Genomic DNA, 20,845 nt, shown 5'->3' on the forward strand with positions numbered 1-20,845 from the left:
GCTGCTGGGAAGAGGAATGAAACCAAGCGAGGTTTGGATGATCTGTGGAGAGCAGCTCCTGGGTACCTCCTGTTTGACAGGTGTCAGTGTGAGCTGGGGGACTGACTTGGAACTGATCCCACATGGAAACCTCCTGTCCTGCCTTGCCACGTGAGACTGACACACCTGGTTCAGCTCAGAGGCAGGATCAGCCCTGGCACTGCTGCTGGAGCACAGCTCCCAGCTTTTCCAGGGACAGGAGCACAGGGGGACCTCACCTGAGACAGCTCCGACCTCACTAGGCACAACCACCCAGACACCTCGGCACACTTACAGGGAAAAAAAGGATAAAATTGTGGCTTGCTTCTAATCAGAGACATATTTTAGAGGCATTAATTATGCTGCAGTGCTGAGCCAGTTCTTGCAAAGAAAAATAGTAAACAGGTTGTAACTTTTATGAGGACAACTTGTCTGGAAAAACAACTTGGGTGACACATCTGGGTAGAGTAAAGCAGCTGCTGCCAGCTTCCAACAGGAACTGTGAAATGGAAGTTTGCTGAAACATTTTATTTTCATTCACAAAGTCACCCAAGAGAATTCAAGCAACTGATGTCACCAGTGAAAAGCCAGGTCATTTTGCTTCTTATAATAAAATATAAAATCCAAGTGGTTTTGCTATTAATTCCTCCTCTCTGCATCCAAGGCTACCAGCTCACCAGAAGTTTGCCCACTCACACACACACAAACACCCCAAGTTTTGAGCTGATTTCTCTTTACTTCACAGTCTTGGCAAAACAAATCTGCATTCAAAAGTCATTTCACATTAATATATTAATCAAATGCTTTCAAAATAAATATATTTTTTTAAATAACGATTTCTTTACATCACCGCAGTAGCAATTCTAGAAAAGTCAGTGCACAAACAGGAGCAATTTCATTAATCAGTTAAAGAAAAACAAAACAAGAGGTGGACCTTGTTTCTCTCCGAGCAGGCTGCATGCAGCAAGTCTCAGCAGTTCCACAGCACAGGACCTTCTGTCACACTTTGCCAGGAAGCATTTTCTCTCTCAGCTGTTAGAAGTCACTGCAGTGTCACTTGTCACAGCTTTGTACAATGCAGAAGTGTCACAGCCCAGATTCTGATCAGTCCTGCCCAGGTTCTGCACTGGAGCTGTTGCTAATGAGACCAAGGAATCAATGCTTTGAGGAGTCCACGTTTGGGTGACTGGGAATTCACAGCTGGACCAGGAACAGAAACAGCAATAAACAACACTCTGTACCTTACAGCTTATTCCAATGTTTTGCATATTCTCTCAAGTACTTCCAGGGCAGAAGTAAAGCAACTGCTTTCTGCCCATTAGCTATTAATTCACCAGGTAAATCACAGCAGGAAGATGCTTCACTGGCCAAGAAGTGTAACTTGTGTTACAAAGGAAAAACAAAAGTGCATTATAGACTATGAGGAGAATGTTCAGGACTTAGTGAACTCATATACCTAACTGGAAAGTAGAGACTGCAGAAATGTTAGTGTTCCTATGGGGTCTAAACTGGTCAGATGCTACTGGAGAACCCTGTGAAGAACAGCACATCTGAGGAAGGGAAATTGGTCAGCATTGTCATACATGGTGAGCAGCAGGGAAATTTGATTATTTACTATGATTGTCAGGAATTAGTTAGATTAAAAAAAAAAAAAGCCAAGAAAGTTGAATATATATCTGAAAAATGTCATAGGTGTGTACTTCCTTTGAGATCCCAAAGGCTGCCTTTGAAGTCCTTTCTCAAGAGCAGAATTGGATGTGACAGTCTGGATTAAAAAGAATAACCAGAGGCATCCCTGTGTCCAGAGGTGCTCTTGGATGCACACTAAGGTAAATTCAAGACACCTCCCCACCCCCAAGAGCTTTGTTTCCATGTCATGATCATGTTAATTAGCAGTTTAGAGCAGATGGTGACTCTAAAGAGGTATGCTACAATATCAAAACAGAACAAAGGGAAGTGGTCAGAGATGAAGAGAACCTCCAGGTGTAACGATGCCGTGCACAGGGACAAGGGAATGCTGCAGGACAGCAAATCCTCAGAGCTCCACAGGTGACCCAGGCTGCCAAAATCCCTCCCCTTGCTCTGCACAGACCTACTCCTAGAGCCCCTGCAAGCAGTGTGCTTCGGGGGAAGGTTCTACTCCTCAGTGCTATGGACTGTGCCACAGAATGCTGCCAAAATGGAAAAAAGGAAAGCAATGGGTCATGGTCTGTGTCAGCTTATTGGTTTTTCTTGTCCTCTGGTGGGTAGTATGGAGGAGGGGGTGGCTGGTCCTGCAATAAAGATGACAAAAGGACATCAGTGCATGGCTAAGAATAAAATACTAAACTCAAAGCCCCCAAAAAACCCAAGACACCACATCAATCCAGACCAACTTTGCTGTGCCACTGAGAGAAGATCTGCCAGACACACACTGGGCCCCCCTGCAAGCCCAGAGCAGCAGGGACTCACCGTGGGCATGTAGACATTGTGGGGGTTGCCTGGGCTGTAGTAAGCACTGGCAGCAGCTTCAGCAGCCTTGGCTTCAGCTGTCACAGGAAGGGAAGTGACAGGTTAGGGACACACAAGAACTCCTGGCCATCAAAAGTTACTAACAGAGGACCCCATGACCAGTGCTCAAGTTGCAAAACAGCTACAACAAACACAATTGAGCATTCTCTCTTCCAGTCATCACAGAATTGCCAATTCCCAGTGAAACAGAGGAAGACTGAGTTTGGAAATGTCACCTGGGACTTGCATGGCAGCCATAAATAAATGCTTGCTGCTGCCTTGTCTAAATACAGACAATACCCTTTACAAACAGGCAGTGAACACACCATCCTTCCTGGGAGTGAAATCAACAGGCAAAACAAAAATCAGCACAAGTTTATGGCAGCTCAAAGGATTAGTGTATTAAAGATGGTAATTTATGAGCATAATCCATTTCTGCAGAAAACAAAAAACTTGTACAACCCTTTGGAGCAGTGTCACTTTCCAAATAATAGTTCCAAGATGAATGGTTGTTTATTCAAACTGAAGAGAAAAGTTAAATCCTTATTGAAACAAATATTCTTATCTGCAAGAGATCTATGGCTATGCCAACCACAATAGCTCTTTTTTCATTTTAATAAGTCCCAAATGAGTGAAAAATGAGGCTGGTATTTCCTCAGCTCCTTTCCATCATCTCTTCCCCTGTTCCATATTGTTTCAGCAAAAATAATCACATTAAGAATGAAACAGGGGAAGGGGAAGCAAATATCACCCAAGCCACAATTCTGAGCTGAAATGGACCACAAACACATTTCACTATCAGTTCCCTTGTTTTCCTCCATTAGGGCAAGATTACCACCACAGGAGAATCACAAACTGTATTTTTTCTGTCAAAAGAATACATCCATCTGTAAAATGTCCACTAATGGTGTCTACCCTGGATAGAATCAGGCTGGACTCCAGACTGAGCTGGATATACAAGGCTGAAGATTAGGAGAGCTCCCTAACCCATTTTCTAAACAAATTTCAACTTCTAAGTTCTCCAAAAGACAAGAAACAAAGTCTGTTTCATTCCTAACAAAACTGTTGTGAGTTCATTCCCCTGGACAGGCTCCTTACCTGCAGGAGTGGAGGGCAGGTCTGGGCCACTGACAGGGGGCTCCATGGGCCCTGGGTATGGTGGGGGTGGAAGCTGCATGTAGCCTACGTTTCCATCTGCTGCAGGAGGACCAGGATAAAAGTCTGTCAGGAAAGGAGATCACACAGCAAGAGACTTTACCCTGGGTGGAGTTATCAACCAAAAGAAGCCAAGGCAAACATAATTAAACTCAGGAACAAAAGCTACACAAGCCATCACTAAAACACTGAGTAAAATCTGTTTTTCTTGCCTTTTTACCTATTTTACTCATGGGAATAACCCCCAGCCTCAGTTCCCAGGCTTACCTGGAGGCGGAGGTGGATATGGATAGCCCCCATTAGCTGCAGGTGGTGCAAAAGCATAGGATCCATTTGGCATGTAGGAATAGCCATAAGCTCCACTGGGTATTTCACCTCTGGAGACTGGGAAAGCAAAGACCTCATCAGAATATCAAGCCTGCCTCAAATGTAGGTCAACAGCTCAACAAACTTAGAGTCCTTATCAGAAAAATAAGTGTCATCCCAACAAATCTGCTGCTCACTGGATGTGAGAGAAGTATCTTTTAAAGCAAACTTCAGGCAAGGGCTCCTGAAACCACAGAACTCTGGCAGACACCCCCAGACTTCCATACCTTGTGATGCCACCTGCAGCATCCGCTGCCCAAATTCAATTGCACCCCCAGCTGAAAAGGTCATCTTGAATGTGGCAGATCCTTCCCAGCCACCTGGGGGAGGAAAGACAGCAAAGACAGCACTAAGGAGCAAGGAGAAGCCATTTCCATGCTATTTAGATTACGTGCTGCATCTACAGATGCTCTGTATATAATTCTTAAAAGAGCTTATTCCAAAAATCAGAAAAAAACAAAAAAAGGGCAGAGGAAGTGGCAGAATTGTAGTATCATCAGAAAAATTCACACTGGGGTATTGTCAGGTCAAGAGACACCTGAAGAAGAAACATCCATGAGGGAGAGCTTCAGAAGCTTTCTGGAGTTGTGACTATTGCCACAGTAGCTGTCACAGGCCAAGCTATCAGGAGCGCTGGATTTGCTCTTGCCTTGGATAAGATTAGTGCAGAAGACAGGGATTTTGTTAATCCCGTTTGCTAAAAAGCCTCTGCAACTACACCTGACTGTCAGCTCCAAATTAGTTTGGGAGTCTGAGTGCCCAACAAAGCTAGAGCTTAATAAAAAACATGGTCCACATAGATCCATTAGAGCCCATGGAAGATATTTCAAGTCAGGATAAATAAAAATTAGAAAACAAATAAATTAGTGACATCTCACATTACAGTTTAAAAAAGAAAAACATGCACAATCCAGAATCCCAAGAAAGCATCAAAGGAGAAGCTGTGCTGAAACAGAAATAAGTAGATTAAAGAGCCTTTTCAGCTAAACCAGACTCTCATGGCTGTTAAGACAACAACATCATTAAAAGAGATGGCCTCTGGGGAAAATTAACAAAGATTTAGCTAAAGCCTTTTGCCTTTCACACTGTTTAGTCTGTCATTAATGCTCAGGTTCCCTGTCATGCTGGATGTTCCACTCAGCTCCCAGGCAGAAGCTACAATGCTGATTTCAGAACTGAAAGCTGAAGGCTCTTACACCCTGTGCTGTGATTTCTGTGCCACAACTGCTAGACTGAATCAAGCTGAGAATGAAAGTTTGCTGAACTCTGTGCCTTTGGTAAAAAAAAAAAAAAAATCAGTCAAAACCAAAATTATTCTTGAAAATGTCTGCCACAGCCTTCTCATTGAGTTTAGTGTGAAACAGCTCCTTAAATTCCCGGCTTTCAAGAAAATCCTTTCCCTTCCAAGTGCCATTTCCCCTGCCAGGATGCACTACAGCAATACCACAGCTGCCCTTGAACTGCACAAGAAAGACGATGGAGAAAGTGCTCTGGGGATCTGCACCTGAACCCAAACAGAGCCAGAAAGGATCTGAGTTTCTGGCACAGGAGAACCTGCACGTGGGATAGGTGATCCCAAGCGATCAAAGCAAAATTACATCTTCATTCCTGCTGACTCCACTCTGATGTTCATTTGCTGAGATCACTTGTTTGAATTTTCTATTTTGCAGAGGGCAGGAATGAGACAGGTTGCAGAGCACATCTGCTCATTGTAGCTGAACAGGGAGCTGGGAAGGGGAATGTTTTTAGCTGCCAATGAAAGAAACACATTTTCACAGGAGTGTGAACCCATTTGGACAGTGCCACGGTTTGGTTAGCCAGGATCTTACTATGAAGTGAGCAGCTGAACTGAGACCCAGAACACCCACGGTGTGATACCTACCTCCTGCCTCTGCTTTCACTGTGCCCTTGATGTAATTTGCTCCGAACACTGGCTGCTTGATCTCACAGTCCTTCAACAAATAAAAGGGCATCACAAATGACTGCATAGCATCCTTCCCCTTTGACACAAAGATAACCTGAAAGAAAATAACATTACAAGAGCTAGTCAAAACAAACAGGAAACACAACCCTAATTTATTATATGAACAGACTTCTCCATGGACTGAAAATCCCTCCCACATCACCAGCTCCACAAGCCAAAAGCTACACAAAACAGCCACAGGGGTAAACCAAATCCTCAAGGTACTAAAGCCTTCCAGGAAGTCCCATGCTCAGATAATGCTCCTCCCAGCTTCCAGAGAGCCTGCTGTTCCACACAGCTATGATTTAGTAGCTGTGCTGTTGCATTCAGCATTTCCAGACCACTGCTAATTTCCAGTCTGAAGATGCCTGATGGACTAAACAGCTGCCTGTACAAGAACTAATCAGATTTATTATTTGTGGACAAATAGATGGGATATGTCATGAATTCATAATACTTCCCAGAGGGAGAGGATGAGCCACACTTCAGGCAGGAGTAGATTATCCTGACTTTCATACACTGAGGACATTTAAATACAGACTCCAGGGCTGTTATCTCCTTAGACAAGACAAAGCCTTTCACCACTTACCCGGTAGGGAGTCAGGAACACGCTCCCTTTCTTGGTGCCCTTGAAGGCCTCTGGCATTGGCTCCAGATCACTGAAGGTGATTTCTACATGGTCATACGTCATCAAAACACTGCAAACAGCGACACAGGAGACAGCAGTTACAGCTCAAGGCAGAAGTGCAGCAAGCACAGAAGTTTACTGACCTACCAAAACCACCCGTAACCTCAGCATTGATGGAGATGCTGAGCAGGCAGAATCAGTTCTGGTTTGCCCTTTTGTTGTTGTTGTTGGCAGCAGCAACCGAAGTAGCCCTGGCTGCTTGTTCCCTTCCCAGTGTGCTGACACAGCTGCTGCTGCTGTCTGCACAACCAGGCAGCAAACCCAGTCAATTGAGCTGATCAAAATCTCAAGACCTTTTTTTGTTTTTATTTTAAATTGTTCTGTATTTCTGCTGGATCGGTTCCCTAATTCAGTTGTCCAAAAGTGACATGACAGAGAAAGGACTGCAGGAGAAGAAACTGCTCAGGCTGGCTTATGCAACACGGCTGTTGAAGGTCTCACCACAGCTCAAGCACCTCTGACACAAAAATGTGACCAAGAGGAACTCTCCTTCCTTGCCACAACAAGGTTTCATTAACTCATGTTGCCTGCACTGATTCCTTAATTCTCAATTACAAACTGACCTGATTAAAACCTTTGGACGCAGCAGGTAACTTGTATTGACATTACAGCATCCACATTAGGGACTCTAATCCCGAAAGTTGCAGAAATCTCCACCACCTCTATCTTTGGCAGCTGACGTGCTTCCACCCTCAGTCATCTGCCACTAAATACCTGTCCCTAAATACCTGTCCCTCCAGGAACAGCTTGGGAAGGGCATTGGGACCAGCTCTGCTCAGGCTGCAGCATTTCAGCTGGATCAGCCCAGGGACAGGCAGGCCCTCCTGCAAGGCAAGCTGGCAGCTGGGAACAGCAACAACTTCAGCTCCCATCCTCTCAGGGAATGCAAATTTAAGTACCTGAGTTGATCTTACTAAAGCCTTCTAAGAAAAGCCACATCCCAAGTGGAAGTCAGGCACAAAATTCCTACACCAGTGTTTCAGTGGCCCGTGGAAAGAAGCGCTGGAGGATGAAGCACTCCTTTGTCCCGAAGCAGATGACTGCCACGTCAGAACCACGCTGGCAGCCAGCGGGTGCGGACAGCCCTTTGCCATGCAGACAGAGGCAGCTCTGTGCAGGCTTGCCGTTTCCATGGTTATATCCCAGCACCTTTTTCCAAGGCTGCTCTCCTTCCCGCACACACAGGAAGGGGGCTGTGCTCCGGGAGCCCGGCAAACCACAGCGGGCAGCCTCTGAGCTGAGGCACCATGCAGGTGCAGCCTTCCCGAGGGGACAGGCCTGGGGCAAGGCCAGATCACCTGGGCGGGAGCTGAGCGCGGCCAGCCCTTGCTAAGCCCTCGGGGAGAGGCTGGGGACAGCAACAAGAGCCAGCAGCAGGCTGGGGAACAGGCTGGACGCTGAGGGAAGCGGCGTAGGGGGGATAAGGCCCTCGGCTGAAGCCCAACACAGCTCCCCTCGACAGGGTCTGGGCCAGGAGGATACGTACACCCACTATGCCGTAGGGAGATGAGGGGAGGACGAGCAACGCCGGCACCGAGAGGGTTAAACCACCCCCTTTACCCACCTCGCCCCCTCAGCACGCCCCCCCATGACCCACACAGCCGCTCCCCCTGAGGGGGAAGGAAGGAGGAGGGCGGGAGGAGAAGGCAACTCGCCGCTATCCCCCGGCTCCCGAGGCCGGAGGAGGGGAGAAGGGGATAGCACCTCACTTCTCGCTGTTGTTAACGATGACGCCGCCGCCCTCCGAGTGGTTCTTGTTGAGCGCCATCGCCGCCTCCTCCGACGCCTCCTCCTCCTCACAGCATCGACCCCGCTCTGCGCCTGCGCGGGAAAAAGGTGCGCCGTCAATGGGACCGAGGGGCATGCTGGGAGTTGTAGTCATCTCCATCAATGCATTGGGTCACGTCTGATTTTTTTTTTCCGCGCGGCGCATCCTGGGAGTTGTAGTCCACATCACACCACCTTACCACTGCGCCATTTGCCCCGCGCGGAGCCTTCCGGGAGCTGTAGTCCATCCACGCACGGTATTAACAATCTCTGTTTAGGCCACGCGGTGCATGCTGGGAGTTGTAGGCCGGCCGCCATCATACCCCCCTTCACCGCCTTAAGGCCCGTCACCCAGTCTCTCTGTAATTGGGCTGTTTGGTGGAGTAAAATAAAACTAATCTCCGAAATCTGGCGGGTCTGCACATGAAGTGAGGTCTAGCCCCTTAAACGGCGAAGATGCTACATTTCCCACGATTTTTTAAATTCCCACTTGATGTGCATTTCCCGTTTTGCGCACTCACAAACAGATTTTTGATCCTGTTAGTGGCTGCTTTCAGTGATGGAATCGAGCACATCCAAAAAATTACCCCTTTATATTGAAGTGTGTTAAACTAGGAGGACTCATCGGTGGCCCTGTAAACAAGCCAGGACCATGTCTGTGTGTCTCTCTGTCAGGAATCTGGGAGCAAGAAAATAGCTGTGGCATCTGCAGATCTGCAGGAAGGCTCCAAACTCTCCAATTGCTCCTCCAAGCAGGAGGAATTGAAAAAATTAATGATTGCATAACTTCATTAAAAATAGGAACCTGCAAAACTGCTTGAAGGGCTTCCTCAGAACAATAACTGTCAGCTGTATAATAATAATATACAAATAAGAGCATGTATTACCCTGTATTATATATTTTTAGATGGATCTGAGCTATTCCCTGGATTTGCAGCCCAGTCCTGTCTGAGAACCAGATGCGGGTGGGGGGGGGGGAAGCACAAAAACGACATAATGGAAACCAGATTTAAATAAATGCAGTGACATAATCTGTATGGTTTCTTGGCAGGAAAAGAACAAGTTTGTGCTTTTCATATCCGCTTTTTCAATAAGCAGCAAGTTTCCCTTTTAAGAAACAGCCACAACAAACAGTTCTGATTCTTCTCCTATTAAAGTCAGGAGCAGAATCCACTCAGCTTCCACTGAAACGCCCAGATGGAGCATTGGCACCTCGCATGAACTAAGGCTCACCAAATAACATTTTTATCCTAACTCCAATTGACATTTGGGATTAAGATGCTACTGTAACTGCCAGTGTGTGTGTGAAGCTCTAGACCTCCTCATCTCACAGAAAACCTTGGAAATTTATACTCTAAAACTTAAAAACACTACGGAAAAAATACCTAATCTGATAATCTTTTTTATTTGCAGACAGAGAAGAGAGAACTGAGCCAATTCATTGTTTTGAATTGCCCAGGGCTGACAATTATTATTGGATTTTAAGGCTCTTCCGCTCCTTTTGCAATAAAAATGTGTATGTGGCAGAATTCCCTTGGACACACTTGGAAAATAAAATCTGTGTTATTTTATTCCAGATGTACAGGACATAGAAAAGTAAACATGAGATAATGGGACAAGTCAAATGGTTTGGTATTTAAAGGAAAGACAACCCAGGGCAATGACTGTATCATATTTAATGGTCAAATCGTAGTCTCTAACACCATTACATGAATCTGTTACAGTTTTTTCACACACTGTAAAACACCCTACAGTTACTGTATTTAAAAAAACCTAATTAAAAGAGAAACACTCTGTGACAGCAGAAATAACCTAAGGGAACAAGGAAAGGCTGTTTAAATTGCCAGGTGCTATTGATCCATCCCAACTCATCTCACCCTGCTTTTAACCCTTTGTTTACAGCAAAATCAGGGATCCAGAGCTAGCCCAGTGCACACTCCCTGATCGTTCCAGTTTACAAATCCCTGGCAGCACAGAGCAAACTCTGACCCAGCTCCTGAGGGGATTGCTCCTCTTTTAAACCATCCCTGAAGCAGGAGGGGTTTTTAGCACTCCCAGCCAGGATAAAAGCAAGCAGCAGGAAAGAGAGGCTTGGGCAGCACCTCCCAACTGTGGCACATCCACAGGAGCCCCCCGGATGCTCCGTGGAGCTGATCCATGAATCCCCCAAAGCAGCAGCACAACCCCACACAATGCCCAGACACCCCAGGGGCCTCTTGAGCTGCTCTCAGATGGTGGCAGGGTGGAGAGAGAGGATCCCTCTGAGCCTCCCAAGCCCTGAAGGAGGTCAAAGGTTTGTGTCTGTGCGTTGGGAAAGTGGAGAAGGGTGGGATGAGTGGCTCCAGCGTGGGTTTCCCCTTGGAGCAATCCATCCACCTACAGTGAAACCAAACAGGGCAAAGACCCAGATCTGCTGTGTTTACTCTGGCAAAACTCCTCGCTGCAAACTGTGGGAGTTTAGCCTGAATAAATGAGATTTAGGGCGCAGACGTGGGAGATCTCTTCCTGCAGAGATGAAGGTTCCTTCCCTTCCTTGTCCTGCCAGGATGTGACCGTGCAGGGGCTGTGGCACAGCTCTGCCTTTCTCCTTCCACCAGGAGCTCCTGACACCACGTTTTGCCCCTGAGCAGAGCAGCCTGCTCTGTGTCACCGCTGACATCTCGTGCAAGGGCTGAGCTCTGCAGGGGCCGCTGGCGCCAGCCAAACAAAGAGGGCTTGGAGCTCAGGATGCAGGGAATGAATTCACATCCAGACAGAAGTCTGGGCAGCATTCCCACCAGCCAGGAAAGGCCAAGATTTCAGCTGAAGATTTCATTCTGGAAGCCCTACAGTTCCTTTTCCCACTGCTTGCTGAGTTTAGGAGTCACCTCATGCAGGGGAGGAGGAGGAGGAGGAATTTGTAGACAGATCCCAGCAATCCCCTTCCCAAACTGACTCACCAGCCTTGCCCCAGGGAAGGGGTGGCTGCATGCAGACCTTTCATCCACTAAAATATCCCAATTTTCAGGGCACTGGAATCTCTTTCTGCACCAGCAGAAACTGGCAGTGCTGGCAAAGGAGTCACAGTAAAGGAGCTCTTTGAGCCTCAGCATGTAAACGTGGCTTTAACTTCAAACCTCCCAGCTTTGTGCCTGCCTTTTATTCACATTCACATTTTTCTCTTGGCTCCACTTGAATATAGCACTATGATTTCCAGCTTACTCTTTGGAGAAAATATATATGTATCTCATATATTTAGCTGAATGGGCTGTTTATTATTTCTGCTGGTTGTTGCATCATCCCTGACTCACTCATGCCAGTGAAGAACCTGACCCTCTGTATTTTCTCTCCAGGTGTACATTACACAGCACCATGGTTCTATAAAGCAAGCTTTGGGAGGTAGGTAGCAAAATAACCCCAGAAAAAACAAACTTTGGAAAGGCAGGTTGTGCTGAGACAGGGGCTGCTCTGTGCTGCCCTCACAGGCAGCATTTCTGTGTTTTCCTTCTGAAAAAGCTCCCTTAGGACATGTGAACTGGCAGTTTTGTCTCTCAACCTCGAGTTTCCACCTTTCCTGAAGGGAACAGTGTTCCCCCTTGCTTGAGAGTAGTTTTTGTTAATTGTTACTTATTCCCAGAGTCCAAAGGGTCATGTAGTAGCTGACTCCACCTTTATGGAGGCACTCACAGCTGTCCTAGAACACTAAACCAGACCATTTATCTCTGGGACATATTCACAGCACCTCTGTCACTTAAAAATCTCTACGCTAAGGGGCAGATTTTCAGCTCAAGTGTGCCCAGGGTTCTTGAAGAGTTGGTGTTTAACAGTACTAAAATCCCCCAGAACAGCAGTGCTATCAAAAACATGGGGGAAAACTTGGCTGTAAAGTTTTGCTAAGAATTGCTAAGAATCCAAAGAATGTGTTTACTTAGAGCATATCCTCAAAACTTGGTTTGTGCTCTTCCCTTCCTCACCTCCAGGTGGGAACAGTGGTGCTGCTTCTCGCCAGGAGGTTTCTCCCTTTCCCAGCTGGGCAGAGATCCTTGTTTCACATCTGCAGCACTAATGGGTGGGCAGCCCTGCAAGGAGAGGTGCTGCACTGCCCCAGCACCACCTCAGCACCTCCCCAGCACCAGGCTCCTCCACATCCCTCTCACTGGAGCACCATCTCACCCATGCCAGGGCACAGAGGTGATGGGAAGTGACCACGTCTGCCTTGGGGGTTCACCTGGTCCACACAGGGCTTGCTCCATCAAAGGCACTTTGTGAGGAGCATGCAGAAGGTGACAATGAGGCAGCACTTAAAAAAGCATCAGGAACAGAGCCTGAGATAAGGCACAAAGCATCTGCACAAGTCGCCAGGGCAGAGTGAGCAGAGGTGAAGCAGAGGGACTGGGCAGGAGGCCAAGGCACAGCTCCAAATCCATGTGGCACTTCTGAGCAGCACACTTTACCAAGAAAGGCTGTGGCAGTCCCTGATGTCCAGAAAGGGAAGCTGAGGGGCAGGGAGCAGCACAGGGACTGGCCCAAGCTCACCCAGGGGCAGAGCTGGCACTCGGATCCAGCCCCGTCCTGGCTCCCAGCCCTGCCCATCAGGAGCCTCCATCCAGCCCTGGGTCCCCAGCAGTGCAGAGAGGAGGGAGGGCTGCCACAGAGACAGACAGGGCTACCAAGGACAGCTGGCAATAACCTGCAGGAGAGACTTCTGTGGGTCTGTCCGTGCCCCTGTCCCCGGGCAGTCACCGGCGCTTCAGCACCGACACACAGTCCTTCTTCAGTGGCCCGATCTGCAGGTGGGCATCCACGCTCTCCAGGAAGAAGGCTGGCTTCAGCTTGCACGAGAAAAGAGAGGCAAACTGCCGGTTGACCTTGTTCTGGAACGGGTCAAGCTTCCCCTTGGCAGAAGGGGAGACCTTGAGCTGCTGCAGGCAGGTCATTTTGGAGTCCTTGACTCCATAGAAGGTTAAAGCCTTCTCGGAATACTCCAGGAAGACGCCGATGGTGTGGAAGAAGGGCTGCTGGATAGGGCACTCGAAGCCACCAAACCAGGCCACGTAGTTCTGGCCGTTCCACTGCAGGCAGCAGGAGCTGTCGTTCCTGCCCAGGCGGCCGTGGCTGTAGGCCTCCCGCGGGTCGAAGTCCTCAGCGATGACCCCGATGCTGACCCAGCCGTCGATCAGCTCCACCTCCCAGTAGTAGTTGCCCCTGTTCATGAGGTTCAAGCCCAGCACCTGCTCACAGTTGACGAAGCGGGTGGGGCTCTCCGGGTAGGGGATGGGGCACAGCACCCGCTTGGCACCCTTGGTGCCAAACAGCTGGATGAACTTGTCGGCTGTGTCACTGTCCAGGTCAATGATGAAGGCAACTGTGTGGGCAAGAGGGAGAAGTGAGCATGTGGAGGGAAGTGCAAGGAAATCCTCCCTGCCCCAGCCTTTGGTGATGAGCATGATCCTTTCTGACCTTTCCCATCACTCTGTCCCCTTGCTTTTAAGTCCCACGCAAATTACAGTCAGTGAGGATGAAAGGCTGAAAGAGCTGATACTCCCATAAGCAGGTTGAGTACAGGTAACTGGGCAGAGGAGAGGGCAGAGGGGCTGCTTGATGAGCTCAACTGTGATACCAGACATTGGAGAATACACCTGACAGACTGGTGGTAAGGAAATGGCACATAAAAGCATATTTCAGGTAACCACAGATTAATGCAGTTGAGACCCCAAAAAGAGAGAACAGCCAGGCATGCCACAGCTGCAAAGAGGCAGTCCCCAGAAAGTGTGGCCATGGGCCATGTGAGAGCCACTCATGGATCCCAAACAGATGGATGCCCAAGGAAGTTTTTCCAGGGAACAACCCTGGGCATGGATTGAAAAAAGCCACAGGGCTGCTTCTAGCCAGATAGCTGGATCCCTGCAGGATCAGGGTGCCCCAGGCAAGCAGTCTTGGGCCAGACAGCTCAGCCTTCCAGAGGCTGGGTGTCCGAACCCAAAATGCTGTATAGCCAAGGCCACCTTAGCAAGCTTAGTGATTATCAGCTCTTAATGTTATTAGCTCTTTTGTAGTTTCAGCTCTTTAGCTTGCTAAGGTCCTCTGGCCAGTAGTGGCTTCTCGGGGCAGGCGTAGCGAGAGAGAGAGAAGGCAGCCCCAGCTGGTTCCACAGTGGTTTTACTGAGGGGTCCGTGAAGGGCTCCGACGACAGCTCTTCTGACAGAATGGGCCAAGGCAGCCCCTTTTATAGGGTTAGAGGGGCTCAGGAACTGACCAGTTGTAAGGGTTAGGGAAAACAGCCTTTGCGGTCACAGAGAGATAAGCAGGCCTGGAGGACCTAAGTGAAGACTTCTGGTTTAGTTCCTATGACTTGGCATTTTCTTATCTCTAAGCCTCTGTCCTCCACAGGGCTTTGGCTAGCCCTGTGTCTGCTACAATGGATCACTATCAACTGCATTGCAGTCTGAACCACGGCATGTCCCAGTCTGACAGCAGAAGAGTACACCTTCCTTGAGCCCGGGTTTTGCTGCTCTGTGCCACTGAGGCAGACCTTGACCCCTAAGGACACGTCAGTAGCTGACCCCATATCCCCTGTAAGGCTGGGGACACACAGGTGGGCTGTGGAGCTCAAGCCCAGCCCTGCACCCTCCATCCTCAGCTTCTCCTGCCCCACTCTGCTCCACCACTGTGTGATCCCTGTCATTCTGCTGCTGCAGACAACCCTCACCAGCCCAGGGTCCTGCAGCAAACAAGGCAGACAAACACAACACACAAACTCTGATCCAATTTGCCAAGGGCTGGAAAGCTGCAGGAATTACACAGGATGCCTGCAGTACCCCTGGGGCAGCTGGGCCAGCAGAACCACAGACAAGGGAAAAAATCCATCAGCTAACCAGGCTCTGGCTGTTGTCAGGAAAGCCAGGAGGCCTCCCTGTTAGCCAAGCAGAATTTCCTCTGCTGGTGGCAGAGCTCCCACAGCCGCTGGATCAGCGCCGGGCAGGCGGGAAGGAGAGAGGAAAGGGAAGATGGGCCTTAGCAACTACCCAAAGCAGAAGTCCCCCACCAAAACAAATAAAATACCACCTAAACCCATGAAGAAGAAGGTGAAGGACTAGTCACCACCTTAAAACCTCCATCTTAGCTTTATATATATTACTATACTCTAAAACCTTAAACTCTAAGTTTTCTGCTACGTGATGTTACACACTTCTGTTCAAACCACACACCCATAATCTTAGTTCTGTCATTTAATTTTGGAAACCTTTCTCCACAGCCTTAGGTTAAATGTAGTGTTCTCTTGAGGGTCTGTGCCTTTCAGCACAGAAAGCCCAAAACTCTCAGTATCCAGGGTTCCAACACCCCACTTACATTTCAGGAAATAATCACGGCTCTCCAGGCAGGCAGGATTGTTTGACTTGTCTGGAAATCGGGATTCAGCCAACGCTGCAGAGACAGGGACAGAAGGGTTTGCATCAGCAAAGGAACCAAACCACCACCAAGGGGGCTACTGGAGCATTGTCCCCTGCCCCTGATAGCACCCAGCTGTCACAGCCCCAGCCAGCAGCTCCACTCCCCCTGCACATCCCCAGTGGCTCCCACACAGGAAAGGACAGACGCCACTTTTGTTACCCCAGGCAGGTGGGCAGTGGGGCAAGGAACTGGCTGCAATTCCCATGGGCATCCCAGAAAATGAGAAAGGAGAGAGCTCAGGTTAAATGAGACAGCAAGGGAGAGTGCTGCCACATCAGCTCTCTAACCCTGGCATGTTTGGGAGCCCACACCCTGCCCCGTGAGGAGGTCTGTCTGTCCTGGGAAGAAGAGTCCCCGTTCACAGGAGGCCACTTTGGCCACTTGCCCCCTCCCACAGGGCCCTGCCTAACTCCCTGGCTGTTTGTTGCCTCTCCAGTCTCCGGTCTCCGTGGAAAAATTCACAAAACCTCAAAGAGGCGTAAACCCAGACAGGGATTGTGCAACGTGCAGGGAACCCGTGCTGAACAGCTTCCAGGGCTGGAAGGACAGGGACCAGCACTCACAGGGGCCATGCAGCCACCTCCAACCCACACAGGGAAGAGGGAAAAGGACAGGGAACCATCCAGGCAGAGGGGCTGGCTGAACACAAACCTTCCTCCATCTCCTGGCAATTCAATCCATCAACTCCTTTCCCCTGCAAGTGGTTCCACTGGTTTTTGCAGGCAGTGGACAGCACATCCTTCATGGCACCCACGGCTTGGGTGCACTTGGTGAAGTTCAGCTCTCTCTGGAAGCTCAAAGGTGGAGAGATGTTTTCTTCCATGGCTGCTTTCAAGGCCTGAAATTCCTGAGCCAAAAAAGACCGAGTTTCAGGAGGTTTCAAACAAGCCAAAGTTGTCTCTTGTTCCAGGACCCCACCCAGCCCTGGAGGATTTGGGATCTGGCAGCTCTCAGGACTTGGCCCAAGGACAGCATAAGGGAGGAGAGCTCTTTCCCAGCCACGTGTTCCTGGCACCTTCTCTTCACTCCCTTTCAAACCCAGACTCAGACCATGCCCACCTCGCAGGGAGCATCTCCTCCCTAAAATGTCTCCTCTTACTGGGCTCTCAGGGAGCAGGGAAGATGCTGGAGGTGGCAGTGTGGCACCCCCAAACTCTTGCTCTCCCCCACACCCAGGTACCCCCTCTGGGCAGCACATCAGCCTGTCCTGAGTCACAGACAGGACAGAGGTAGGGTGGCTGCCTGGTCCCCCTGGGAGAGGGGATGGGAGAGGACTGTGCCAACAGGAGTGAGACTCAGCAGCCTGCACCTCCCAGGGTTCCTGGCCCCCAGCTCCATGGGAAATGAGACAAAAGCCCAAAATACAACATTGTCAGCTCCTTCTTGCCCCATCCCACCTGGAGGAAGTAGATGGTGTCGGTGCTGGGGACATTCTCCAGGCTTTGCTTGCACTGTGCCAGCTTGGCTCGTCTCTGTTCCTTCCAGCGGAGATCGGCCTCGGCCTCCCCCAGCATGGAGCGCTCCCCGTCCTCGATGAATCCCGTCACCTCCTTCTGGAAGGCTGCCAGCACCTCAGAGGCCTCTGCAAAGAGCTTCTCCACCCTCTCCCTCTCCTTTGTGGCAGCACCCTGAGTGCAGGGAAAGAGGGGTCAGGACCCACAGGTGAGCGTGCAGGAGGGCCACGCCTGTGCCCTGCCCAGCACCCAGATCTCAGCTCCCTGGAATCCCCCTGACACTCCAAGAACTTGGGTGACACTTCTTGGGTGAAAGAATCTCCCCCTTCACCCAGGAACTCAGATCACTTCACAGTGCAGCTGTCAAGAGACCTGGCTGGGCACTGCCGCTACGGCTGCACCACATCTGGTGTCCCCAAGCAGGAAAGTGTTTGCATAAGGGCCAAAGGGGACACTCCCACCATGAGCCTGGGGAGAGAAGGTGCAAGAGCCAGTGGATGCTCTGGCATGGACCTTGCCCTGTTCCTTCTTCCATGTTAAAAACTGAAACAACCAGAGATGCCAGGAGTGTTAGCAGAGATGAGGAGAAAGAATCCTCAGGGGTCTCTGCCAGGATCACCATCGTTTCATGGTGCTCCTCTGAGCACCATCTTTACAGCCCATGCACCCCAAAATCTCACAGCCCCTTCTCCTCCACGCCCAGCCCAGCAGAGCTGCACTAACAGAGCAAACCCATTGCAGAGTCACCTTAATGAGCTCCACCATCTTCTTGGCCTGGGTGATGGTGACTGCCAGCTCCTCCAGCTCATTCTCCACATCACTGAGAAATTTGGCTTGTTGGGCCTGCAGATGTGAAGGACAAACACTGAGCTTTACCCCCAGTCCCAGTGGGAGCCTCAGGGCATTCAGCCTCTCCCTAAGCTCGATCCACGGAGCCTCTCTGACCGTGACCTCGCTACCAGGCTTGGCATGAAGGATGCAAGGGGAACCATGAGTTGTTTTCCTGTTTTCCTTCCCTGCAACATCCAACCTGCAAACAACCCTTCTCTCAGCTGGAAAACGAAAGGTTCATGTTCAGGTCCACATTCTCCACCCTGGTCCCAGTGGAAACAAAACAAAACAGGAATCTGAAAGCAAACCCATCAGGCAGTGATTGCAGCTAAGACTGCTCTTAGTGAGAACCCAGGGTTGGGAAAAATCCACCTGGTGGATTTTAGTGCAGAAGCTGAAAGGCAGGCCAGGAGCACTCAGAAACTCTGCACAGAGTCCCCTGGAGGTTTCTGTTCAGGAGCAAAGCAAACCAGCTCCGGAGCACGGGCTGAAAAGGAAGCACCTTCCGAACACGGCGTTTCCTGAGACGCTATTGTTGGCTCATCCATTGCCCATCACGAGGATGGGTCCCTCGAGAGCCAGGAGGGCACTCCCCAGCCAGACAGCTCCCTGCTGATGTTCAGCCCCCGGCCCCTGTTCCCGGGGAACAGCTCCGGGTGCTTTCCTCGTGCATCCATCCCAGCCCGCAGCCGAGGGCGGTGGCCGAGGGCAGGCACAGAGGTCCTGCAGGCGACATTAAACAGCGCCTGCTGAGGTCTGACAGCTCCTCGGGGCGGGGATTACACACACTTTCTATTTTAAGGCGCCTCATGACTAATAATGCCGATAAAAGGGTTTTCCTGCAATCCTAGCAGCCCATCAGGAGGGGGAGCTGGCTTGGGGCTGTTGCTTGGGGCTGGGCTCCTCCTTGGGAAAAGCAAACTCTCCCAAAGGTCTCCAAATGCGTCATGGCCATGCGAGATGCCACCATACCGTGAGCCTCACAGGTCCCTATCTGCCTGCAGCCCCACAGAGGCCCCACAGTTTCAAGGCAGCAGTGCCCAGGAAGGCAGCACCACGTTGGGACTGGAGCCCCGGCTCCTAGGAAGGCTCGTGGGTGTGAATTTAGGAGGTGACTCAGTCACATCTGGGAATGGGAGTTATGGAAAACCCCCGCTGCCAAAACGGCAGGATACAAAAGGCTGGGGGAGCGGGAGCGGCGGCCGGGCCGGCTGCCAGCGCGGGCGAAAAACCGCCTGGAGGGAGCTGTGGGAACGAGACGGGGAGGGCGGGGACCCCGGGACCGCGGGGGTGGCCGCTCTGGGGTGTCCCAGGCAGCCTCGCCCCAGCCCTACACCCACGGGACTGCGAGTTCGGCTCCTCAGCGGGAAGATTCCCACGGGATGCCCGGCAGCACCTCTGCGCCGATTCCCGTCCCCACCTGCCCATCCTGTCCCAGTCCCAGGGATTCCCTGATGGCGCAGCACCCTGTCCATATGTTGGGGTGGAATTCCCAGAGGGATGAGAGTACAGCATCTCCCCCACCACATGGCATCCCACCAGTGCTGCACCTGCACGCACCGCACCTGGGGACGGGGCTCCCCGTGGGTGCAGGATGAACCCCTCCGAGGGATGCCGCGCCTCACAGCACCCACGACACCCCCACACCAGGGTCCCACCCCACGCACCTGCTTGTGCTCTCGCTCCTGCTCGAGGGGCACCACGTCGTGGGCGCGATGCTCGTGGGCGCGGCAGCGGGAGCAGACACAGCTTTGCTCGGTGCGGCAGAAGCCGTCCAGGGGCTGCAGGTGGCGGGGGCACAGCCCCTCCTCTAGCCGGCGCAGCGGGGCCACCAGCCGGTGTGCGCGGAAAGCCGGGGCGCGCCGGTGCGGCTCCAGGTGCGCCCCGCAGAAGGACGCCAGGCACACCAGGCACGACCGCTCGGCCGCCACGCGGGACCCGGGCGGGCACACATCGCACAGCACCACCGCTCTTTCCTCCCCCGCAGCATCCTCCTCCTCGGCTCCCGGCGCCATCGGGGACCCGGCGGCCGGGGACGTCGGGGTCGCGGCGGCCGAGGACGACGGGGACGAGCCGCCGGTGGCGGCCGCCAGCAGCGGCAGGAGCTCGCACAGGGCGCGGTTCTTGCAGAGGCGCAGGGCCGCGGGGACGGGCTCCTGGCACAGCGGGCAGCGGGCGGCCCCGCCCGCCCCGCCGCCGTCGGGGGGGCCTGGCCGCTGGCGGAGCGCCTGCAAGCAGCCCTGGCAGAAGTTGTGTCCGCACGGCACCGTCACCGGGTCCCGCAGCACGTCCAGGCAGATGGGGCAGCAGAGGGGACCCTCGGGCAGCCCCGGAGCCGCCAGCGCCAGCCGCAACGCCGCGGCAGAGGACGACGGGGCGCTCCCGAGCGCAGCATCCATCCCTGAACGCCCCGACCGGCCCCGGCCCCGGTCCCAGCCCCGGCGGGGGCGGGCGGCAGCCGCGCCCCGCCCGCCCGCTCCGCCTCCCCTCGACCGCAGCTGGGGCTCCGCTCCCCGTCGTGCTTGGGGCGGCTGCAGTGAACTCGGGGCACTGACCCGCAGCATCGACCCCGGCACCTGGTCCCGGGCACCCGCCTCCCTGGAAAGGGCCGCACCCCAAACAGAATTTGTTCCCATCTGGCCCCTCTCCCTGGCATGGGCTGCCTTCAGGGAGATCAGCCCC

At 51.7% G+C, this 20,845-nt stretch overlaps 2 protein-coding genes across 5 annotated transcripts; both read right to left on the reverse strand.

Annotated features, from left to right (window-relative positions):
- Positions 1 to 525: 525 nt before the first annotated feature.
- On the reverse strand, positions 526 to 8,532 carry WBP2 (WW domain binding protein 2). Of its 4 annotated transcripts, none has more exons than XM_018919089.3 (8): positions 8,390 to 8,532; positions 6,582 to 6,690; positions 5,912 to 6,047; positions 4,257 to 4,349; positions 3,931 to 4,047; positions 3,607 to 3,705; positions 2,470 to 2,546; positions 526 to 2,291 (listed from the first exon to the last, which is right to left on the reverse strand). In XM_018919089.3, the coding sequence occupies exons 1-8, from the start codon at positions 8,446 to 8,448 to the stop codon at positions 2,238 to 2,240; spliced, it is 744 nt and encodes a 247-aa protein (XP_018774634.1). In that variant the 5' UTR covers positions 8,449 to 8,532; the 3' UTR covers positions 526 to 2,237. The 4 variants fall into 4 exon arrangements, with proteins under 4 accessions (XP_018774634.1, XP_009092691.1, XP_009092692.1 ...); XM_009094443.4 differs by having other exon boundaries at positions 3,607 to 3,729; XM_009094444.4 differs by having other exon boundaries at positions 3,607 to 3,729; positions 8,385 to 8,510.
- A 1,576-nt stretch (positions 8,533 to 10,108) lies between these two features.
- Positions 10,109 to 20,595, reverse strand: TRIM47 (tripartite motif containing 47). The gene is made up of 6 exons (XM_030230117.2): positions 19,831 to 20,595; positions 18,080 to 18,175; positions 17,276 to 17,506; positions 16,530 to 16,725; positions 15,777 to 15,851; positions 10,109 to 13,791 (listed from the first exon to the last, which is right to left on the reverse strand). The coding sequence occupies exons 1-6, from the start codon at positions 20,560 to 20,562 to the stop codon at positions 13,166 to 13,168; spliced, it is 1,956 nt and encodes a 651-aa protein (XP_030085977.2). The 5' UTR covers positions 20,563 to 20,595; the 3' UTR covers positions 10,109 to 13,165.
- Positions 20,596 to 20,845: the final 250 nt, after the last annotated feature.

Source organism: Serinus canaria, chromosome 18 (genome assembly GCF_022539315.1).
Source record: "Serinus canaria isolate serCan28SL12 chromosome 18, serCan2020, whole genome shotgun sequence".
Lineage (NCBI taxonomy): Eukaryota > Metazoa > Chordata > Aves > Passeriformes > Fringillidae > Serinus > Serinus canaria.

Bases quoted from the DNA above. Each gene is read 5' to 3' on its own strand.
- TRIM47 (XM_030230117.2), bottom strand. From the start codon at position 20,562: ATGGATGCTGCGCTCGGGAGCGCCCCGTCGTCCTCTGCCGCGGCGTTG. The intron at 18,176-19,830 runs GTGCGTGGGGTG...TCACATCTGCAG, and splicing joins AGGAGCGAGAGCACAAGCAG to GCCCAACAAGCCAAATTTCT. The intron at 13,792-15,776 runs GTAAGTGGGGTG...TTGCCCACACAG, and splicing joins CCGTGATTATTTCCTGAAAT to TTGCCTTCATCATTGACCTG.
- WBP2 (XM_009094443.4), bottom strand. From the start codon at position 8,448: ATGGCGCTCAACAAGAACCACTCGGAGGGCGGCGGCGTCATCGTTAAC. The intron at 6,691-8,389 runs GTGAGGTGCTAT...CGCTGTTTGCAG, and splicing joins ATCGTTAACAACAGCGAGAA to TGTTTTGATGACGTATGACC. The intron at 4,350-5,911 runs GTAGGTATCACA...TTCCTCCCCCAG, and splicing joins AGTGAAAGCAGAGGCAGGAG to GTGGCTGGGAAGGATCTGCC.